The 21,501-nt window shown below is 44.0% G+C and overlaps 1 protein-coding gene across 3 annotated transcripts in view; it reads right to left on the reverse strand.

Moving 5' to 3' along the window:
• The window catches only part of MED27 (mediator complex subunit 27), a 197,517-nt gene that overhangs the window by 55,916 nt on the left and 120,100 nt on the right, over positions 1–21,501 (reverse strand). Inside the window, exons 4-5 of one of the 3 annotated variants that reach the window (XM_012532797.3) lie at positions 11,212–11,305; positions 5,598–5,750 (exon numbers count right to left, since the gene is read on the reverse strand). In XM_012532797.3, coding sequence (XP_012388251.1) covers positions 5,745–5,750; positions 11,212–11,305 — 100 coding nt within the window. In that variant the 3' untranslated portion in view covers positions 5,598–5,744. Of the gene's footprint in view, positions 1–5,597; positions 5,751–11,211; positions 11,306–17,823; positions 17,947–21,501 lie in introns of those variants that run through there. The other 2 variants (XR_004482933.2, XM_004269073.2) reach the window with 2 other exon arrangements.

Below are 21,501 nucleotides of genomic sequence, written 5' to 3' on the forward strand. Positions count from 1 at the left end.
TCAGACTCCCATTTTCTTAGATACCATTTTAGCATTTTGTTCATCAATTTTTAATGGAATCCTTTAAATCTTACCTATTACATATATAAAAATCAATGAGCTCACTCTACTTTCATCTTTACCTATCCCTTCCCCCATTTTTTGTTTAGATTATTTTTACTGTTAGAATACATAACATTTATATATTATTACTTTACCCTCATCACCTTTGTTTTAGTCTTAGATCAGCAATTAAATACACTATATGCTCACGATGAGTCCTTAGGCTGAAGTCTCCCCACTCTTCTCTTTGTTGAATGAATCTCATTCTCCAGTAGACTCCTCAACATGGGCTAATGGGTAGAGAATTCTTGCATGTTTAAAATGGTTTTTCTCTGATACTTGAAAGACATATATACCTTTGATTCATACTTTCTTTGAAAATGCTGCTCCATCATTGCCTTGCTTTATATATTGTTTTTGAGACATCCAATGCCAGTCTAATTCTTTTGCCTTGTAAGTTATTTGATTTTTTTGCTTGGAAGCCTTGAGGATCTTTATCTTTATCTCTGAAGTCAGAGAGCATTATCAGAATACATCTTAGACGTGATTGTTGCTGGTCAATTTTCCCAAGTACCCAGTGAGATCTTTCAGTGTGCAAATTTAGACCTTTCATCTGTAGGAATTCTTCTCAGATTATAGTTTTACGTATTGGTTCTGTTCCATTATTTTGTTCTCCTTCTTCATGGCCTCCAATTATATACGTGTTGTCTCTTCTCTGTCTGTGCCTCACTTCAACCACTTTCTCTCTGAACCTTTCTACTTCTTTCTTCATCTGATTTTCACTCTCTTGGTTGTTTCTTAGCCTTTCTTCAGTGCCCTTTATTAAATGTCGTTTGAATCTATTTTTCCTTGAGCATCTTGAAATTTAGTCTTAATCTGAGATAATTTTATCATTTTTTCCTGAGTACAGTAAATCCTTTTCATTTCTTCATCTTTTTGCCAGTTTCTGTTTTTAATTTCTGAATTCCTGACTTAAGGATTTGTCTTTTCACCTCTCCAAATGCTTGAGGGTATTAAAATCAGTTTGGAGTGCTGTCTGTGTTAAATAGCTTTCTTCTGCTTTGTGGTTTTTGCTTCCTTGGTGGTGGGGTGTGTGTGTGTGGGGGGGGGATTTCTTTAGTTGAAGTGTTTATTCCTTCAATATTTTATTATGAAAAATTTCAAACACCTAAAAAGTTGAAAGAACTGTCGGGTGAACACCTGTATTCTCATGAGCTAGATTCTGTAACTGTTATCGTTTTGTTCTATTGCTTTATCACATATATATTCATCTATCTGTCCATTCATTCATCTTAGTTTTTGGAAGAGTTTGAAAGTTGCAGACATTAGTGTATTTCATCCCTAAACACGAAGGCAAGCACATCATTAAGCAGTTTAATGTTTGTTAAAAAAATGTTTTCTGAGGTAAAATTTGCCTCCAATAAAGTACATAAGTCTTTAGAATGTACCATTCTTGGAATTTTGGCAACTGCACACAACCATGTAAGCCACACCTCTGTCAAAATGCAGAACCCTTCCACCACCGCACAATGTTTCCTCATGCCCTTCCCAACCCACGCCTGCTCTAACCCTCCCAGGGGAAGTGCTGTTCTGATTTTTATTCCCCTTAGTTTTGGCTCATTCTAAAACATCATGTAATGCAATCATACCGTATGTACTCTTTCGTATGATGCATTTTTCCCTCAGCAAAGGTTAACAGTGGGTGTGCAAGTGATAGCTCATTAGGATTTGTTTGTTTTTTACTCACACATAATTCGGAGTCTGGGTGTTCTTGGTCTCTTAGCTATGTCTAACGTATGGTTTTTGTAGTTTTATTTGTTCTTGTTTTTCCATATTGTTTGGAAGATATGTGGAGAGACTTGAATTTAAATAACCATTCATAACATTTCTGAGTGTGAACATTTTCAAACATAAAGGAAGACAGACTGCTTAATAACCACCCAAATTTAAAAATTATCAAAATTTTGCCATACCTGCTTTATTTATCCCTCCATTTTCTTTGTTGAAGTATTTTTAAAGCAAACCTCATACATCATGTCGTTTGAGCTCTACATACTGAAGCATGTGCCTCTAAAAAACAGATCTTTTGTTTTATAACCATGAGAATGTTACTAATCCTAACAAAATTACCAACAATTCCTTGGTATCCTTTGAAATTTAGACCATGTACAGCTCCTCTGGATTGCTTCGAAAACATTCTTTTACAGTTGTTTTTTTGAATCAGGATCCAGACAAGGTCCACACGTCACATACTGCTGTTAAGCCTTTTAAGCACTCCATCCTCTCCATTTTCCCCACATTAAGTTAGTCGTCCTGTAGAATGTCCCATATTCCCTTGACTTTTACTTTTTGACTTTTTTTTTTTTTTTTCTGTGGGCCTCTCACTGTTGTGGCCTCTCCCGTTGCGGAGCACAGCCTCCGGACGCGCAGGCTCAGCGGCCATGGCTCACGGGCCCAGCCGCTCTGCGGCATGTGGGATCTTCCCGGACCGGGGCAGGAACCCATGTCCCCTGCATCGGCTGGCGGACTCTCAACCACTGCGCCACCAGGGAAGCCCTTGACCTTTTTTTTAAACCTCAAAGTTTTTAATCACTAATAAATCTCCATTCATATCATTGCCATTGCAACAAACATTTCTAGAACCACTTTTTGAAATTTAGTTTGATAAACTGTTCTGAATAGTCCTAGCAGTTAACATACTTCTTAAAGCAGCAGTTCTCAAACATTTCGGTCTCAGGACCTTTCTACACTCTTGAAAATTACTGAGGACCTCAAGCAACTTTTGTTTCTGTAGAATACATCTGTCAATATTTACCATATTAGAAATAAAACAGAAATGTTTAAAACACAAGACTACAGGAGCCAACAGGTGCCCACATGATGATGTCATCCCTCACGATGCAGCCTCTGGAAAACTCCACCATGAACTTGTGAACGAACAAAAGTGACAAAGGAAAGCGATGTCTGAGTATCACCATAAAAACAGTTTTGACTCTGTGGACCTCCTGAATGAGTCTCTGTAATCCCTTGTTGCCAAACCATAATTTGAGAACTGCTGTTGTAAAGAATGGGTCTGATTTTTGGAAATAAATGTCCTTTGGAACCAGGTTTGGTAAACCAACCTTTTATGTGTCAAAAGTGAAGCGGCACTATAAAAACTGACTTTTATTATAAATTTTATAAGATGGCATTTTTCCAAAAAAAGCACTTAACAAAGAATTCTGATCATATCCTGTGCTGTGACAAAAAATGGGTAGGCTATGTTAAAACATGGGTACAGCTTCGTAAAGTGATGGCTGTAGCATCACAGAATTTTAGCACTGGATGGTCTCAGGAAACTTCTGAAGGACAACTGAAGTTAGTTCTGGCTTTGTATGTTTGGGAAACACCTGTTTTAGTACTTCAGAACTGTTAGTGGGGTGTAAACTAGTGCAACTGTTTAGGAAAACATTTGGCATTTTCATGGGAAGTTGAATATTTGCGTGCCCTAAACCAGGGTTTCTCAACTTCGGCACTTTAATTTGGGGCTGGACAATCCTTTGAAGTGAGGACTGTCCTGCTCATTGCAGGATGTGTAGCAGCATCTCTGGTCTCTACCCACTAGATGCCAGTGATATCCCTCCCCCCACGTTGTGACGATTTAAAATGTTTCTAGACATCACCAAATGTCTCTTGGGAGGCAAAAGAATCACCCTTAGTCGAGAACCACTGCCCTAAACTAAGCATTCTTCTCCTGGGAGTCGCTCTAAGAAAAATCTTAGCCCATGGGTCCCAAGGAACACAAACAAGAATGTTCAAAGCAGGGCTTCCCTGGTGGCGCAGTGGTTGAGAGTCCGCCTGCCAATGCAGGGGACACGGGTTGAGAGTCCGCCTGCCAATGCAGGGGACACAGTTTCTGCATGACCTTTTATTTCTTTTCGTAGGTTCCATATATATGTGTTAGCCCCGGTCCAGGAAGATCCCACATGCCGCGGAGCGGCTGGGCCCGTGAGCCGTGGCCGCTGAGCCTGCGTGTCCGGAGCCCGTGCTCCGCAATGGGAGAGGCCACAACAGTGAGAGGCCCGTGTACCGGAAAAAGAAAAAAAAAAAGGAATGTTCAAGGCAGATTGTTCATGATTCAAAAATAAAAAAACATAAACAAATCAATGACCACTGATAGAAAAATGGATAACTAAATTAGGCTATATTCATATAATGGAATATTTCATATCAGCAAAATGAATAAGCTATTGTAGCTAAACCAACAATTTGAGTAAAATTTAGTTAAAAAAAAGAATGTTGAGTGAAAAAATTAAGTCCCTGAAGACAACATGTGATCCCTTTTAAAAATCCTTAAGATAAACAGGCACAATGAAAGAACACACTATACATATGTATCTAGGAATACATATATTCGTGTGAAGTCCTCCCTCAAGAAAGGAAAGAGAATGACCCATAAAGGGAGGGATAACAGTTCCTACAGGACAGCGGCCGGGGACACTCACAGGGTATAGGGTTGCAGATAATGTTCTAGCTCTCAGGCTGGGGGGTAGGTTCACAAATGTTCACTCTATTATTAAATAAATAAATACGAAAGGGCCGTGTCTGGATCAATGATGACATTGTGATCATCAAGCAAGGATTATGATCGATTTAACCTGAAGTCAAAATTAAAAAAATCAAATGCCCAGCCCTACCCACAGTCTGTGAGGCCCAGAGCCTGGTCCCTGCCTGTTCTGTTTCGGAAGTCTCACCTCCTCCCTCTCCTCCCTCGCTCCCTGCACTCCAGCCAGCCTAGCCTCCTGGGTGTGATCTGCACACAAACCGTCCTGGGCTCGGGTCTTTGATGCTGCGCTGCCTCTCATGGGCCCGGCTCCAGGCTCGCCTCACTTCCCGCAGGTCTCTGCTCACAGAGGGGTTCCCTGAGCCCCAGCTCCCCGCACCATGCCCTCCTCTCTCCAGCCCCTGTGCGGATCTGCCCCCGCCCCCTCCCCATCATATTATGCAACACCTGGCTGGTCTCCCGTCCATGAGTGCAACGCAGGCTCCATGAGTACACGGACTGTGGTCAAGGCTGAACAGCATCCAGCACTATGCCTTCCTCTCCTGGTGCTCAGTGTTTACTGAATAAATATATGAATGCTTTAGCAACCTAGCTCACAAAAGGGCCTGATGCTTGATCTGAGACGTATCAAAAAGGCCCACCTTCACTGGAACTCCAAGGGCACAATGGTTTAACATTATGCTTTTTGAAACGTGCTCCATAGATGACTCGAGACTCGGGTGGGAAATGTGGCATTGGGGCTCTACCCCAGAGCTGCTGGATCAGAATTTCTGGGCTGCCTGCCAGGAATATGCATTTTCCACAAACTACACTGGTGATTCTTGGGCCTACTAAAGTTTGAGAACTACTGAACCCAGCAGAGAAATCAAGGCCCAAAACAGTTAAGCACTTTAGCTGTTCAACAGTCTTCCTACCTCAGAGAGCTTGGGATGGAGTGAAATGAGATAATGTGTCTAAACGGTTTAAAACAGATGAGTCATTCAAAAACAAGGCATGAATACGTTAAAGAAACTGAGGGTTGGTAAAAAGTATATTAAAGAGATTGATAAATGAGATTTATCTGTTGTAAACCATATAACAATAAAGATTAATCTATAACGTATTAAGGTACGTTTCAAGTATGGCTGAAGCTTCATCTTTGTCTTCTTCTCTTACATTTTCATACCTAGTGGATCAGTAAAAAATTGTGGATTAATATTTTAAATGCCAAAAGAAGCCAGCTGCTTGTTCTACTCTGACTCAGTTAAGCTCTTACAATATTTTGACTGTTTGAAGAAAATTAATAATGGGATGTAAGGCGGTAGATTAACTGAAACTAAATATCAACACAGCTAGATTTATTTTTGGGTGACTGAGCTCATCTCTTCAAAGAACGGGAACAGAATTTACTTTATCATGAGTTATTAACTTACACAACCCCAAAACAGCCCCCGACCAGAGCGGAGAGAGCCAGCCGGAGTGTAGTTAAGGATTATGTAAGAGGCTGAAAGTTCAGGTTTCATATTAGCCAGGACTTGGCCTGTCCAGGCTCCAGTCGATGACCCAAGGCTCACAAAGGTGCCAGGAGAAGTTAAGGTGATAACCGCCCTGAGAGTTCTGGAAGCAGGCTAGTTTCCTCTCCCCTGAGTAGCAGGTCCCCATTGCAGCCATGGGGAGAAACCGGGACATCCAGAAGAGAAAGATGCTTTTCTGCGTCATTCGTGCATTCACTCAGCGAACACTGACTCAGCCCCGATCTGTCCTCCCTTCCCTCCTCCTGAGCCTGTGCTCCCTGTGTGTCCACAAGCAGGAAGCGGATACAATGCCTGGGCCTCCAGGTCAAGCACAGAGCCCAGGCCGGAGGTGACTGCTCCTACGTCTGATGGGCTCTGAAGCCCGATGTCTCCAGGCCAACAAGGAAAGGCAGGTTTAGCTTTCAGAGGAGCAAAATTGACCCCAAATCGCCTTAGAAGGTGCCAATTCGATAATATAGTCCTCATTGTTTCCTTTCCCCTCTACATTGTGAAGAAGCTGTTGGTGACAGGCTGAGGCTCCCAGGTACAGATCTTCATACATCTAAGGCACCCTGCTGCTCCCTGGCAGGGACTGCTTGGTGAGGGAGGAAACCAAAATGGGATCACCAAACCTGCCCTTTGTTCACAGAATGCTCTGGAGTTCAATGACTTTATGCCATTTTTCCATGTGTGTGCACAAAAAATCCAAAACCCCCTCTGTGCTCGCACACCAAAACCAGAAGAGATCTACAGTGACAACAAAATCAGTGGAACATGCTGACTGTGGACGCCAGGCCATGTTAACCAGAGCTGTTTCTGGACTCCTCTGTACACCAGTGTGGACACCAGGCCACTACATTTCACAATTCAAGTGACTCTTGGAAAAAGCTGTCCGGGGCTTCCCTGGTGGCACAGTAGTTAAGAATCTGCCTGCCAACGCAGGGGACAGGGGTTCGAGCCCTGGTCTGGGAAGATCCCACATGCCGTGGAGCAACTAAGCCCATGCGCCATGACCACTGAGCCTGCGCTCTAGAACCCACGAGCCACAACTACTGAGCCCGCATGCCACAACTACTGAAGCCTGTGTGCCTAGAGCCTGTGCTCCGCAACAAGAGAAGCCATCGCAATGAGAAGCCCACGCACCACAACGAAGAGTAGCCCCTGCTCGCCACAACTAGAGAAAGCCCGCGTGCAGCAACGAAGATCCAACACAGCCAAAAATAAAATAAATAAGTTTATTTTTTAAAAAAAAAAGAAAGGAAAAGCTGTCTGCTCCACTGCTCCCAACACTGCCCTTCCTCCACTGCCTCCGTGGCGTGGGCGAAAGCTTAAAAATATATCCTGGTACATGTGCAAGAATGACCACGCCACCATTATTTAAAAAGCAAAACCGGAAACAACCCAAACGCACAATGACAGGAGAAAGAATAAAGTGTGTACCGTCACGGAATGAACTATTACATAACCATGAAGATGATCAAATTATCAGATACAACTACCAACATGGCTACATCTTAGAGACAATCACACAATATGACACTGTTCTTATGAAGTTCAAAATTCAACAAAACTCAACGATACATTACTTAGGGATCCATGTGCATGTGGTAAATTCATACTTAAAAAACGAAGAGAAGGGGATGATTATCAGGGTGGTGGTGATTTTCGGGGGAGAGGCAAGGACTGGGGAGAAGCACACACTGCTTATCTTCTGCTTCTTAGACTGGGTAGTAAGCTCATGTGTTTATCACTACACTTTTAAACTGGCATACACATTACATATATTCCTTTGTATACATCAAATTACACAATTAAAAAAAAACAAGAAAAAATTACCCGCCTGGTGTCTGATCACCCAAATCTTACTCACCAGCGCTACGAAGTATAATCAGAGACGGGAGGAAGAAGCACCCCGGAGGCCTGGAAGCCGTGTCCTGGCTGCACGAGCCTGGAGAAACCACGACCTCCACCACCTCAGGTTCCTCACTTGTGAAATGAGAACCATCGGCGCTACCTACCTTGAGGGCCTCTACGAGGAGGCAAGGAGATGAGCGCTAGGTAGAGCACAAGGCTCCGCGTGGTTCAGGGGGCAGGGGCCATGTGCTCTGTCATACGGACTGCGTGCTCGGCCCTGCCTCTCTTCCCCTGAGGAATGACCGCCTCCACTCCACATTCTTCTCGGGGGCTGCCAAGGCAGGACCCACCCCCCCAGGGGGAGGGACAACTTCAGGTTAGGCCAGTGGGAGTGTTTCCCCTCAGATATATGAGCACAGGCGCAGGATGAAAGGATGAAAGGCAGCTGAGGTCAAATCACTTGGGCCACAGAGTCCAAAAGGGACCTTGTCGGGCTTCCCTGGTGGCACAGTGGTTGAGAGTCCACCTGCCGATGCGGGGGACGTGGGTTCGTGCCCCGGTCTGGGAAGATTCCACACGCCGCGGAGCGGCTGGGCCCGTGAGCCATGGCCGCTGAGCCTGCACGTCCGGAGCCTGTGCTCCGCAACGGGAGAGGCCCCAACAGTGAGAGGCCCGTGTACCGCAAAAAAAAAAAAAAAAAGGGACCTTGTCCTGCTCCTGACACCCCTGGAGTGGACCTGGTTTTTGTCCCTCCTGGCAGGGCAGCTCTATCTTCATGTCTGTGAGCATCCAGCATCATTAAAAAGCAAAACAAAGACAAAAACCAACCCTTTTCTTGCTTCAGTTCATCAGAGCAGGTTTCTGTCGCCTGCACTCACGGAAGCCTGGCTGACTCAGGAGGAAACGCTGCTTTATTACAAAGCACGGGTGCACTTCAGGCTTCGGCCAAGCAGGCAGAGGGAGGTGTCAGCAGAGACTGCCCACGCGCGTCCTGCTTCAGCGGCCTAGTTGGTCGGTCCCCCCATCAGTCTCACTTGCCTCCCAAAGCTTTCAGAGTGCACCACCTCCCAGATTCACACAATTCATTTCAGAAGGATCTCCAGAAAACAAGTTTCATTCCTGCCTGAACCTCGTGCAGTGGCACCCCACTGCCTACAGCACGGGTCTCACACTGTCTCCACCGGTCACAGGGCACAGGTGACTAGCGAGGGGACAAGGGGAGGTGGCAGCTGCAGGTCCCGCTCTTCGCCCAGGTGGAAATTCCCTTCGACCTCAGAGAAGATGTGTGTGGTGACAGCAAGTGGCCTAGGGATCTGCAGTCTAATAAAATACCATCTTTAAAAGTAAAAGCCATGATGTTAAAAGTATGATTATCCACCTGGCAATTTAATTCCGAATCAGATCACCCACTGCTCTTCCTATAAACAGACACCACCTTGTGTGAATTCCCATGTCACCTAAGGAAGATGACAGCTTGCTGGCCAGATGCACAGTGGTCTGAATTAGCCACTCGTGGCAGTGAAAACGGTGTGTATAAAAGCGAATCCTGTCCTTGATCGAGCCCCTAAACTCTCATCATCAGTCTATGAAAACAGAAGCTCAGTGAGAAAGCAGAGGAGGCTGACAGGTTGCTGTGAAATAAAAGCCCACTTTCTCAGGTGGAAGTAACTCTAATATCTTAGACCTGTTTGCCTAGAAGCCTGTTCTCCCTGCTCATTCCTGTCAATGCCAAATCCCTATACCTTCATCAGGAAACGGAGGCTCAATGACCCAGAAATAATTTGAGCAAACCTATCTCACGGTGGACACTTTCACTTTTATCTTCATTAACTCTTTGGTCCCTGTCAAGTATCCTGGAAGTGGGATTTATGTTTCAGCTGCTGGGTCTAGAGGATCTTAACATTTAGACAATTTGTACGTTTAACCGGGGCAGAAAATATTGCATGTTTTTCTAGACGTATACAAATTGTTTTCTTTTTCTAGCAAAAGAACACTGTGTTATCTCATTCGCTGTACTTTTTAACTGAAAGAATTTTAAAGAAAAGTAGCATGTTACCCAGATGAACGTCACTAATTTTGCCTCACATGTGAAATCCCGCCCAATTAACAATCCCACGTCTTTTCCTTTCTTAAGAGAAAAACACACATGCACACACAATAAGCCTGCTCTCTTCAGGTGAGTGGACTGAGTGAACAGTCACTCGTCCTGGGTGACTACCTATTTATAAGAGTTTACAATGGTAAAACGCTGAAGTCCGGGGACTTCACACCAGGCCCCAGAGCAGCAGTGCTAGTGAGACGTAAAAAAACACTCAGTCCTGAAGCTTGCCTTCCTGATGTCCATCAAAAAACATCACTCTTAACCAGTTCTCCTTTTCTGCAAAACATGGAGGCTCCTCAAAATCTGTGCTCGAGGAAGGGCTCTCCAAGCATGTGTATTAGTACCCAGAGCACCAGAAAAGCACCTCATCACTGCAGTCTCTGTGCCTTTCTAATTGCTACTATAATTTAGCATTTCTCTTCTACCGTATTTCCCAAACACACCTGTCTTTGGTGAATTTATGTGAATACAAACATCAGTGATGAGGTCAGGAGGCCAACTTGCTCAGAGCAAACCCACATCAGAAACAACAAAATCAGACTTCCCTGGTGGCCCAGTGGTTAAGAATCCACCTTCCAATGCAAGGGACGTGGGTTCGAGCCCTGGTCGGGGAACTAAGATCCCACATGCCGCAGGGTAACTAAGCCTGCATGCCGTAACTACTGAGCCCGCGCACCACAACTAGAGAGGAGCCTGCGTGCCGCAGCTAAGACCCGACACAGCCAAAAACAAACAAATGAATAAATATTGAAAAAAAAAAAAAAGAAAAAGAAAAAAGAAACAACAAAATCAGAAACCGTCAGTGATAAGCACTCAGACACTTTCTTCAAATACGGAATGGATTTTATAAATGATTTCCCACAGCAGGATCCAATAGGCGAGCATTCCTATTGTCTTTGGTACACTATAAGACAGGTTCACCAAAACACCATGAACTGACTCACAGGGGACAGGGTCTCACACTGTATTTCCTGTCTGGGTAACTCTTAGATGGGCTCTGCGATTTCATTCAAAAGCATGTAGAACGTACTACAGAATGCCGGTAAAGAGAAATAACGCTGTTCACCATCAAACTGGGATTTAATTTCCATTCTAGAGCTCCGACCACACAGAAACAGGTTAACCTGGAGGCCAATGTCCTTGCACGTGTCCCTACAAACAGGCCAGGCAGAACTTACGAGAAGCATGGCGGACGTCCCATTGGGTCTGGATAAGTGGATGGACATTTCAGGGAACATCCTGTCGATGCGGCTAATCACGTCGTCAACATACCTGAGAGGGAGAAAGACACACAGGTGTAAGAGCTGGAGCCCTAGTCACAGAAATACAAACCTACGGTACGCTTTCCTTCTCAGTTTAAGTTTTCATTAGTGAAATACGTTTTTAAGAAGGCAGATGGGATTTATAAGCCTTTTAAGGAAAAATACTACTCCCCAGCTCTCCCTCTTGCTTTTTAGTGATTTAGTGGCCACCCGTTTTAGTGATTTCTGTCGGTATCTACCTCTGTATCTCCACATGATGTGTTTTTAATGCCAGTTCTTGGGTTTTCATTTTAAGGTGTGACCTCGTGGCCTTCTTCTATAGACCAGAATTCAGTTCTGCCACCTTCCTGGCCACTGGGCTCCAATTACAGGGCCCCTCCCTCTGTCCTCCTGGTCTAGGGATGGAAGCAGCTTCCTGTTTTGCTCACCTCTGTCTGCCTTCCTGTTTCCTCTTTGGCTTCTCATCTCAATCACCTCAATAATCAAGTCTCTGGATTAAATTCCTTCTGTTTTAAATACCTGAAGTCATTCCTGTTTTTCTGGTTTGAGTCTAACTAATGCAAATGATCTCACCATTTTTGCTTAAATCAGTATTTCTTGTTTACATTCTAAAATATCTGCTATATATATTTTTTTAATAGCTGAGCTGCATAGTGGCTCGTGAGTATATTTATTTACTTGTACAGTTTTTTTGTTTCACTGGACTTTCACTTGATTCTTTTCCTGTGTACCTATGACGAGTTTTTCCCTTAAACTCTCTACCTGACTCTAAAACTTCTCTGACTACGGTCAAACATATCAGACATATCAGTTTCCATTTTTTTCTTGGAAACATCCCTCTGAAAGGCAGTCTTCTGTTCTTCTGGTCCAAATGGAAGCTGTACCTATTACGATTCAATGATCATTGAGACAACTGACATTAAGCACTTAGCATGGCATAAACTTAAGGCTTAAAATTTATAAATACTCTTACTGGTATATCATGGGCATCGTGGGCATAGTCTGCAAAACTGTCCTCTCTTAGCAGGAAGAATCCCTCCCACCCCCAATACCCCAGCGGAAGCTCACTGAGAAAACACCAACCCACAGCATCAACAGAGCTGGGTCTGGCTCAGATCCTTTGAGAATAAAATCACAGCAGCATTTGTGCTCACCGTCCAATCACACGGGCACAAAGGGGATGTAGGATACAGTAGCTGCGATGCAAAACTATCTGTTAAGGATTTTTACATTGGATTTCGTATCTGTTGGATACGACAAATTAAATTACATGTCCATTAGATCAGGGACATATAAAAGCTATGTTCTCTTGGGGGAAGAGGGAGATTCGCTCTCCACTCACAACATGAACAGAGTTTAGTTTGAAACCTGGGGCTCATGAGAGACAGCAGACAACACAATGCCAGTTGTTAAAAAGTGAACATCAACATATGAGCTATGGAAGTCAGTAATCTTGCTGATTAACTATCAGGTTTTCCCTAGGGAAGGTTATACGCAGTTTTAAACTTCAAGTTGAAAAAGGAAGGGGGAAAACTCTAGAAGGCCCAGTGGTGAGAAACAATGATAGGAAGACCAGAGCAGAGACAAGTGAGAAGGGGTGGAGGTGCGCTGAAGGCTACTTGCTCCTGCAGAAAAGGGGGCTGCCTGGGGGGAGACTGGGGTATTCTTCAAGTGTGCAAATGGCTTTTAAAACTCAGTACCGAAGAGCCATCTTCCATCTCAAGAAAGGACCACAAGGTGAGGATGTGGCATTAAAAAGCGAACTAGCTTAAAAAGAAAAGAGGTACTGCTTAAAGGCAAGGCTCCATTCTGTTGATTTTGAAAATGGTTTAGAAAACAATCTTTCCTGGATGGCTAAGAGCCAGACTGACTAAGACATCACGCATCATCTCCCGCGGTCCCTTCTAGATTTACAGCTTCACGATACACAACCTTAGCTCTAAGCTTAAACGCTACAAAAGAGGCAAAAAGATGAGGAAAGGAGGAAATTAACTCATTTTTCACAACTGCCTACTGTTTCTTGAGATGGTGGAAGACAGGTGGCAACATTCATGTCAAAAGTTCACACCAGGTCACTGGAGACATTTCTGCATTTACAGACTGCTTTGCTAACAACTCTACGTGTGCGATGTAAACCCAGTTACTTCAGACTCAGCAGGAAGCAGAAATCCACTCTCCTGTGTGGATGGAGGTCATTGCTAAGTACATGCTAACGGGGAGGGGGACAGTCAATGTCTTCTGAACGGATCCTCAATCAATAGCCATTATAGCTCTGGACAGTAGAATGCAAATGAATATGCAGAACTTGAGCACAAAGTTAACATCGTAATTTGCTCTCCCTTGTACCTTTCACCTTGAAGGTTCCGAAGTACTTTCTAGAAAACCTGTCTCTCTAGTAGGCTGGGAATTTAGGGGCATAGGTAGGTGAGGTGATGATTCCAGAAACCAAGTTCAGGGTGTAGATTTCCAGGACCCTATGCCAACTACTCGATTTGCTTGCTTTCAGCAGGGTCCAGCATTCTAAAAGGGCAGAGGCAACAAAAGCTCCCTGACATTTCTGGAATCCTCTGCATACGAGCTCTTTACTTGTAAAGGGAGGCAGTGGCAGGAGAAAAGAGCCCCAGAAGACATATCTGATGCGGACATGGGAAAGTAGAGAGGTCGGGGGCGGTATTTTTGGTTCCCTCCCCAGCCAGTGATCTCAGATAAAGCTCAGCAAAGCTCAATCCAAAGATTTTATTAAGCAAAAATGCGCTTCAAGGAGACGGTTCTTCATTCCCACACCTAACATAAAGGAGATGCAAATTTCCTTTTTACAGGTGACATTATGTATTTGCCAAAAAAGAGAAAGAAAGTCAGCTGCATCTTTCGCTGAGGAAAACGATGTCGGAATCCTAGAAGCAAAAAATCAAAACATTTCATTTTCAAATAGACCCAACCTTCAAAACGCAAATGCACCACTAGTGACTTGACAGAAATAAGGAAAGCTTGGAACGGCAAATTAAAAAGCTGGAGCCGAGATGACATTTTCTTTCTGCAGAGGGTGGGGGTTGGCATGGGAGGGGCTCCTGGCTTCCTCTGTGTGCCCCGCCAGCCCCGCCAGCACGTGCAGAGCTCAGAGCGCGGGCCCAGGACAGGTAGGAACAGCGCGCTCCCCTCCCACACGCCACCATATGCTGCACTCCGCTCTGCGGCAGGATCGAATGACTTTAATTTTTACCTTTGGAATATAGGCAAACAAGCACTAACACGGCAGTGGTGACTGGTTTACACTTGAGCAGACGCGGTGCAGAACGACATTAATTTCGTGCCAAATTGAGCAGTGAGTCACAATTTGCACATATCTGTCAACCTGTTAACAGGGTAATAACTTGGAAAGATTGCTGTTCCTATTTACATTACAGAGGCCTTTCGAAAACGGAGGGCTGCTTGGTTCTCCTCCTTGAAGCACTCAGCTGATCAGCTGGCTGGCTGGTCCAAGCACCAGGTTTTTAGAAACACAAACTCCTAGAAATCACAGGTTCAGATCAAGGTGGGATTCATAGTTTCAATATTTTCAGGTAGAAAATGAACTTTTAAGCAATTAGAGAATTCCATCTCCCTGTCACACTCCTCAGTTACAGTCAGACTCTCAATGGGTTCTGATCCAATTTCCCCAGTGCATCCGATGGCTCCTTCTCAGGCTTTCCAAAGGCTTCCTTAGTACCAAGCTTCAGTCTTAACTATTCCAACATCTCTGCTGATTCAGAAACAACCATGCCTTTCTCAGAATCCTAACATTTGTCTCTGAAGCCCTATAAACCTTGTTCTCTTCTGATTTTCTTCAAGTAGCTTGGCCTGCTCCTTTAAATGTCCTTAATCAGAGAATTAAAGAACACCGGGATCTCAGAGGTCCTCTTACTCAATGTCCCCGTCAATCTAGGGACTTAACAGCATCTCCAAGAGATGGTCTGCTTAAATAAACAACCCTGCAGCACACCTTATAAGACAGCCCCATGCACTGCTGGACCACCAGGCTGCTTCCAACCCACTGACCAGTATCTCCCTCCACCCAATTACTTCCTTCAGCCTTGTGAAATCACACACAAATATTTCCTCTGAAACCTAAAGGCTTTCTGCAAACATGTAAAAGACTATTGGCTTTCCGATTTATCAGTGTTTTTAAATCTTTCTTGGGTCACAGATCCCTTTCAGAATGCACTAAAAACTAAAATATATGCCTGCACAAAAATTTTGCATGTAATTTTCTGCAGTTTATAGGTCCCTTAAAGTCCATTCATGGACCCCAAGTTCAGAAAAACTGCTCTAGACTTGTTCTAGAATGAAGGTATCTGGTTTTCTTCTTTAGTCCTTTCTGGATGGAAAACTGTAGTTTTCAATAAAGCTATCTTCATTTTGGAAATATATATATATATTTTGCAGCCTAGAAGTGAACATAACTGAAGTGGTAGTACAGGGGGTACAATGGATCTGATAGTTTTGATCATCTTAAAATCATGCTTCCATGCTGGAGTCCAAGGTTAGTGTTTGTTTTTAAACTACTGTCTCTCACTGCTAATCTTTCCGACAAAGTCAAGGACCCACTTCCATGACCTTAGAGGTCACCTGAGAGTAAGCAACCCTTTCTGCCTTCTACAGCCACATCACCTGTGCTTTACAGAAGCTCCTTGCTTGTAAAAAGAGAGAGCTCCCCGCTTTCTGCATCACTGCTTAAGGCACAGCTCGGTGGTGAACTTAACCTCAAGTCCTTGGAGGGCCAACGAGGCCCCGAGGTCCAGCTGCTGCTCTGCTCTGGCCCCGCCTCCTCCCCCCACGTCCAGAGCAGGCTCGCACTACCTTGCACGCTGTGCTGTGCTGTGCACGTTCTACATTCTCCACCTGAAGGATTCCTCTCATAACTCCTCCCACCCCCATGCCCAGGTCAGCCCCGTGCATGCCTCAAGTCTTTGGGTTCCAGCTTAAACGACACTTCCTCAGGGGAACCTTCTCTGACACTCCCCCCGGCGCCCCCATCAGTCAGTGCGCCCTTCATCTCACCTCTTATGGCACTTTTTTTAAATAAATCTTTATTGGAGTATAACTGCTTCACAATACTGTGTTAGTTTCTGCTGTACAACAAAGTGAATCAGCCATAGGCATACACATGTCCCCATATCCCCTCCCTCTTGAGCCTCCCTCCCACCCTCCCTATCCCACCCCCTAGGTCATCACAAAGCACCGAGCTGATCTCCCTGTGCTATGCAGCTGCTTCCCACCAGCCAACTATTTTACATTTGGTAGTGTATATATGTTGATGCTACTCTCACTTTGCCCCAGCTTCCCCCTCCCACCCCATGCCCTCAAGTCTATTCTCTATGTCTATGTCTTTATTCCTGCCCTGCCACTAGGTTCATCAGGACCATTTTTTTTTAGATTCCGTATACATGCGTTAGCATACGGTATTTGTTTTTCTCTTTCTGACTTACTTCACTCTGTATGACAGACTCTAGGTCCATCCACCTCACTACAAATAACTCAGTTTCGTTTCTTTTTATGGCTGAGTAATATCCCATTGTATATATGTGCCACATCGTCTTTATCCAATCATCTGTCAGTGGACATTTAGGTTGCTTCCATGTCCTGGCTATTGTAGATAGTGCTGCAATGAACACTGTGGTACATGTCTCTTTTTGAATTATGGTTTTCTCAGGGTATATGTCCAGTAGTGGGATTGCTGGGTCATATGGTAGTTCTATTGTTACACTTTTTAATCCTCTCTGCGTCTCCCGTCCCAGTTGTAATTAAGCAATTTTTCCCAGTGATTACTTAAGGTCTATCTCCTCAACAGGTCTCTCCAGGGGACTGCATGACCGCCTTCTTCAAGGCTGAATCCCAGCAACTGGCCACGGTGCCTGGTACCCACCAGGCACTCCTTAAATATTTGCCGAAGGAGCAGACAGGACATTAAAAGTAAGCTATGCAGACGCCAGTTAGGCGGTTATGAAACAACAACAATGCAAAGTTCTCTTTAGCAGGTGAAGATGTGACGTGTTGAGTTCACTACATTAGCCATCAAAAGTCACTAACAACGGCAACCACAGAGCCCCTCAGAACACACCTCAAAGAAGGCAGCAGAGAGTCTTCAAAGTCTTAAAGCTTAATACGCAGCTACAAGATCCCTGCATCTGTTTTAGGAGAAGCTCGGTGCTTCTAAGAAGGAAGAGCGTTCTGAAGGCATGCATTGTGTTACTGACATGCCAGTTTTCAAATGCTGCTTTTAATGAACTAATTAATTCTGCAAAAACATTAGTACAAAGATGTGTGCTACCAAATCAGGATTACAATACCAAAATGATAACAAAACAGAATGTGGAAGACATTTCTAAAGATATCGGTTTTGCAAAACATTAGTTGTCTGCCCTACACTCTGAAATATATTGCAGAGTACCTGTTATTAAAGCCTTAAAATAACTTGCTGGACAGATGGCTTAGTTCTCTAAAGTCTGACCCCTCCTCAAAAGAAAAAAAAACAAAAAAACCCCAACAAACCTGGACTCTAGCCAGGGATCCCGTGTTAGCGAGACGTTTAGCAGCTCCGACCAGATTTAAATAGCATTTACCCCACACAGTGTGTACGATACATGCTGTTCATTTTCTCCACCCGTACAAAATCTGAAAGTTAGGAAATCATATATTAATAAACCACCTTTCTGGGGAAAGGGTAATGCCCAGCAGATAACAAAAAACCAAAAAAAAGGAGTAATTTGCACCATCTGAAAATAATTTAAGATTTTCCTCCACACCTGTCCAGAATGATGAGACCAAGAGGACTTTGCCAGTGGGTGGAAACAGAAGGGGGTTTGTTTAATTACTTCATGAGAATGAGACTGCCTGAAACTCCAACTATCAATCTCAATATGCTAAAGAAACAGGATTGGAAACTTAGGTCAAACTTGCTCACTTCCTCCACTTTGGCCAAATTTCTCAGGTTTGTAAAATATTTGTATCATCACGTAGGTCAGAGATGTTTAGTTATTCTCTAACTGTACGTAAAAAAGCAAGACTAGACGAGTGACAGACAGAAAGAGAAGCTAAGATTCCTCCACCGTCTCTCACCACACTCCCTCCCTTGCCACCTCTACCCAGCTAGCTAGCTACCTACTGTTATTCTCTTTCAAGAAAAGACACTCAAAACTTCAAAATCTCTTTATGGAAACTCAACACCTAAGCAGACATGGCTGTCAAGAGTAGGAAGACCTGCTTCCTCAGAGTGGAACTGTAGCCAGGCCACAGAAGTAGAAGGGGAGCTTTCCCCTCTTCTCTCCTGAGTAGCTTATGAACTTTGAACTACGTGAATGTGTGACCTGAACAAATCTGGGAGAACCACCTGGGCAAGCAAACAAAAGCCACCTCCATTTCCGTAAGTTGAAATAAACGCACAAACACTCACCATATACTGAAATACAGAAACTAACCTTCCTTCTTCCATTGGGTGTCAAGCAGCCCAGTAAGCCCTGGGTATGTATGAACTGGAACACATGGCAAATACCATCATAAAGACAGAATTCTTCTTATACACGATTTAGCATGATTTAGAGAGGTAAAGAATTCAGTCTGTAAACTACCCCTATTATCTATTGACAAATATTTATTGAGTGCCTATAGTTGTCAATAATTACTGTGTTCAGGGAATGATCTTAAGTACTAAGGATTAAAAATAAATAAATTGTATTAGCTGGCTCACAGCAGGCTTTCTCTGGAGGGACAGGTCCAGTCTGTGCTTTCTGCTGGAGAAGAGTCAGGTTGAGCAGGAAAGTAGGCCTTGCTTTCCAGTTTTCAAAGCACTTTTGTATCCTTTATCTCATTCGATCTCTCACTAACTCTGTAAAATAAGAAGGGCAAGTGCCAAACTCCTACTTCATAAATGACAGAAAAAAGGAGGTTAAGTGACCTGCCCGAGGTAACAGCACAGCTAAATGGCAGAGCCGGGCCCAGAACTGACGTCTCTGATCCCCATTCCAGGGCTTTCCTGCACATCACAGTGCTTTTATAGGTCTGTGAGGATTGCACGGAAAAAGCAGATTGCCTTTTTGTCATTCCCCGGGCTTTATGAGACAACTAAGAAAGTTTTGAGTAGCGTATTGACAAAATGGAATCAATGCATGATTTTCTCTCTTCCCAGTCGTTCAGTAAATATCCACTCGGTGCCTAACTGAGCCCAGGGACACAGTGATGCTCAGGTGGTCTCCACCCTCAGGGGGCTCACACTTCATTTGGTTACAAGCCATTTTCCTTCAAGATCACAGGCTTATTTCCAGGAAAAAACAGGACAACTAAGTTAAATTTCCTTCCATTCCCCAGTTGGGAGAAAATCAAAGCGCAAAGTTGGTAGGTTACAGGAAGGGGTGAAAGGTGAATACTTGTTTTGCATCTTACTTTACATTAATAACTAAAAGGTAGACGTTTTTCTCAACGTCTGTTCTTCTTGCATTAAAAATTTATTCAGGGGGACTTCCCTACAGTGGATAAGTGGCTAAGACTCTGCACTTCCAATGCAGGGGGTCTGGCTTTGATCCCTGGTCAGGGAACTAGATCCCACATGCGTGCCGCAACTAAGAGTTCGTATGCCACAACTAAAGAGCCCATGTGCCACAACTAAGGAGGCTGCCTGCTGCAACTAAGGAACCCTTGAGCTGCAACTAAGGAGGCTGCCTGCTGCAACTAAGAGCGGGTGCAACCAAATAAATAAATAAATACTTTAAAAAAATTTATTCAGATATTGGTGGGTCCTAGTTTTCCCTAAAATGCTGAAACAATGTATTAAGCTTGGGAAAGAATTCTGATTTCACTCCACATCTACCTCCTCTGCGAGCCCTTCCATGTTACAGAGAGGGGGAAAAAACCCAAACAAACAAAACACCCACATCGAACTTTCCAGCAAGACCAATTTACAATAGTTGTTAAATCAGTCACCTCTGTCGGATCTGCGAAAATGACCCTCAGAGCTCACAGCCCGCTCCCTTTCATGCTAGGTTCCTGTAACCACACTCTCCCCGCACCCCTCAGGGGAAGGGCCGGCCTGGGCTATTGCACTAGTCCCTGTGTTTTCCCACACCTGCCTGCACCTCTGGAAACAGGCCCTTTAGAAAAGACCTCCTCAAACTGGAGACCGCCTCTTTGCTGGAGACGCCCCCTGGAACTCTAAAAGGTTCCCCTCAAATAAATCCTATGACGTTCCAACCAACCTTGCAATTCTCCCGCTAGAACAAGAAATCGGAAAAATAAATTCAAAAATAGTTCAACTAATTGAGAACAGTAGTGACACGACTATTCTAAATTGGTAATGAAGTAAAACTTCACATACACTCTGCTTAGCACTTTAATTCAACATCATTCGTTTAACAAGTGTCTCCTGGAGTGTTTTAACTGTGGACGTGACTACTTTTGAAATTCATGGCTTTAAACAGAATAATGGGATCATAATGAAGTATCTGCCTCGCTGAGAAACTGTTACCCACTCTTCTCCTCCTCTCAGTGCCCCTTTCTCCGTAAAGGGGCCACGCCCCTCCACGCTGCAGGCACAAACCGTTCCTTCTCAGACCACTGCCAAGCGCTAGTTTGCTTTTCCCTCTAAGTTCACTGTCCAGTTCACATTTGCCCCAGACCAACAACTTCCAAAGTGTGACATGAAACTCACAGAGCGGCATGTGGGGTGGGGTTAGGTGATCTGTGGATGAACACTTTCAATGTACACAGAAAAGTATATAAGGAGCAAATAAAACCTGTGATCTCATAGATATTACTTCTTAGAAAGGGGTTAAGTTTTAAAAATGAGTTTATTTAAAGAAAAATATTACGCAAATAATAGAACAGCTGACCAAAGATTATGGCAAAAATCCTATAGGTGGTTGAAAATGACTGAGTGTAGAAACGCCCTTCAAATAAGGCAGGTAATTAAACAGCTTTGTTTCAAAAAGGTTTTGCTTGTCTTTGTAGATTGCGGGGTTTTTCCATTCTTAATGAATCTTCAGTTTTAGACCTTAAAAAAAAGAAAGTTTTCACCCATACATCTGGAGCTATTGAAAAGAGGAGCTATAGCTAAGCATCCTAGGAGGGGGTAGGTGTTTAGGTCAGCAATACTGCGAGGCCCGGGCTCTGGCTGATCCATCACCCTGGGAGCTGACTACACGAGAAAGCGCGTCTGGGAATCTGCTACGTGAGCACGGG

The sequence above is a fragment of the Orcinus orca genome, chromosome 6 (genome assembly GCF_937001465.1).
Source record: "Orcinus orca chromosome 6, mOrcOrc1.1, whole genome shotgun sequence".
In the NCBI taxonomy this organism is placed as follows: Eukaryota; Metazoa; Chordata; class Mammalia; order Artiodactyla; family Delphinidae; genus Orcinus; species Orcinus orca.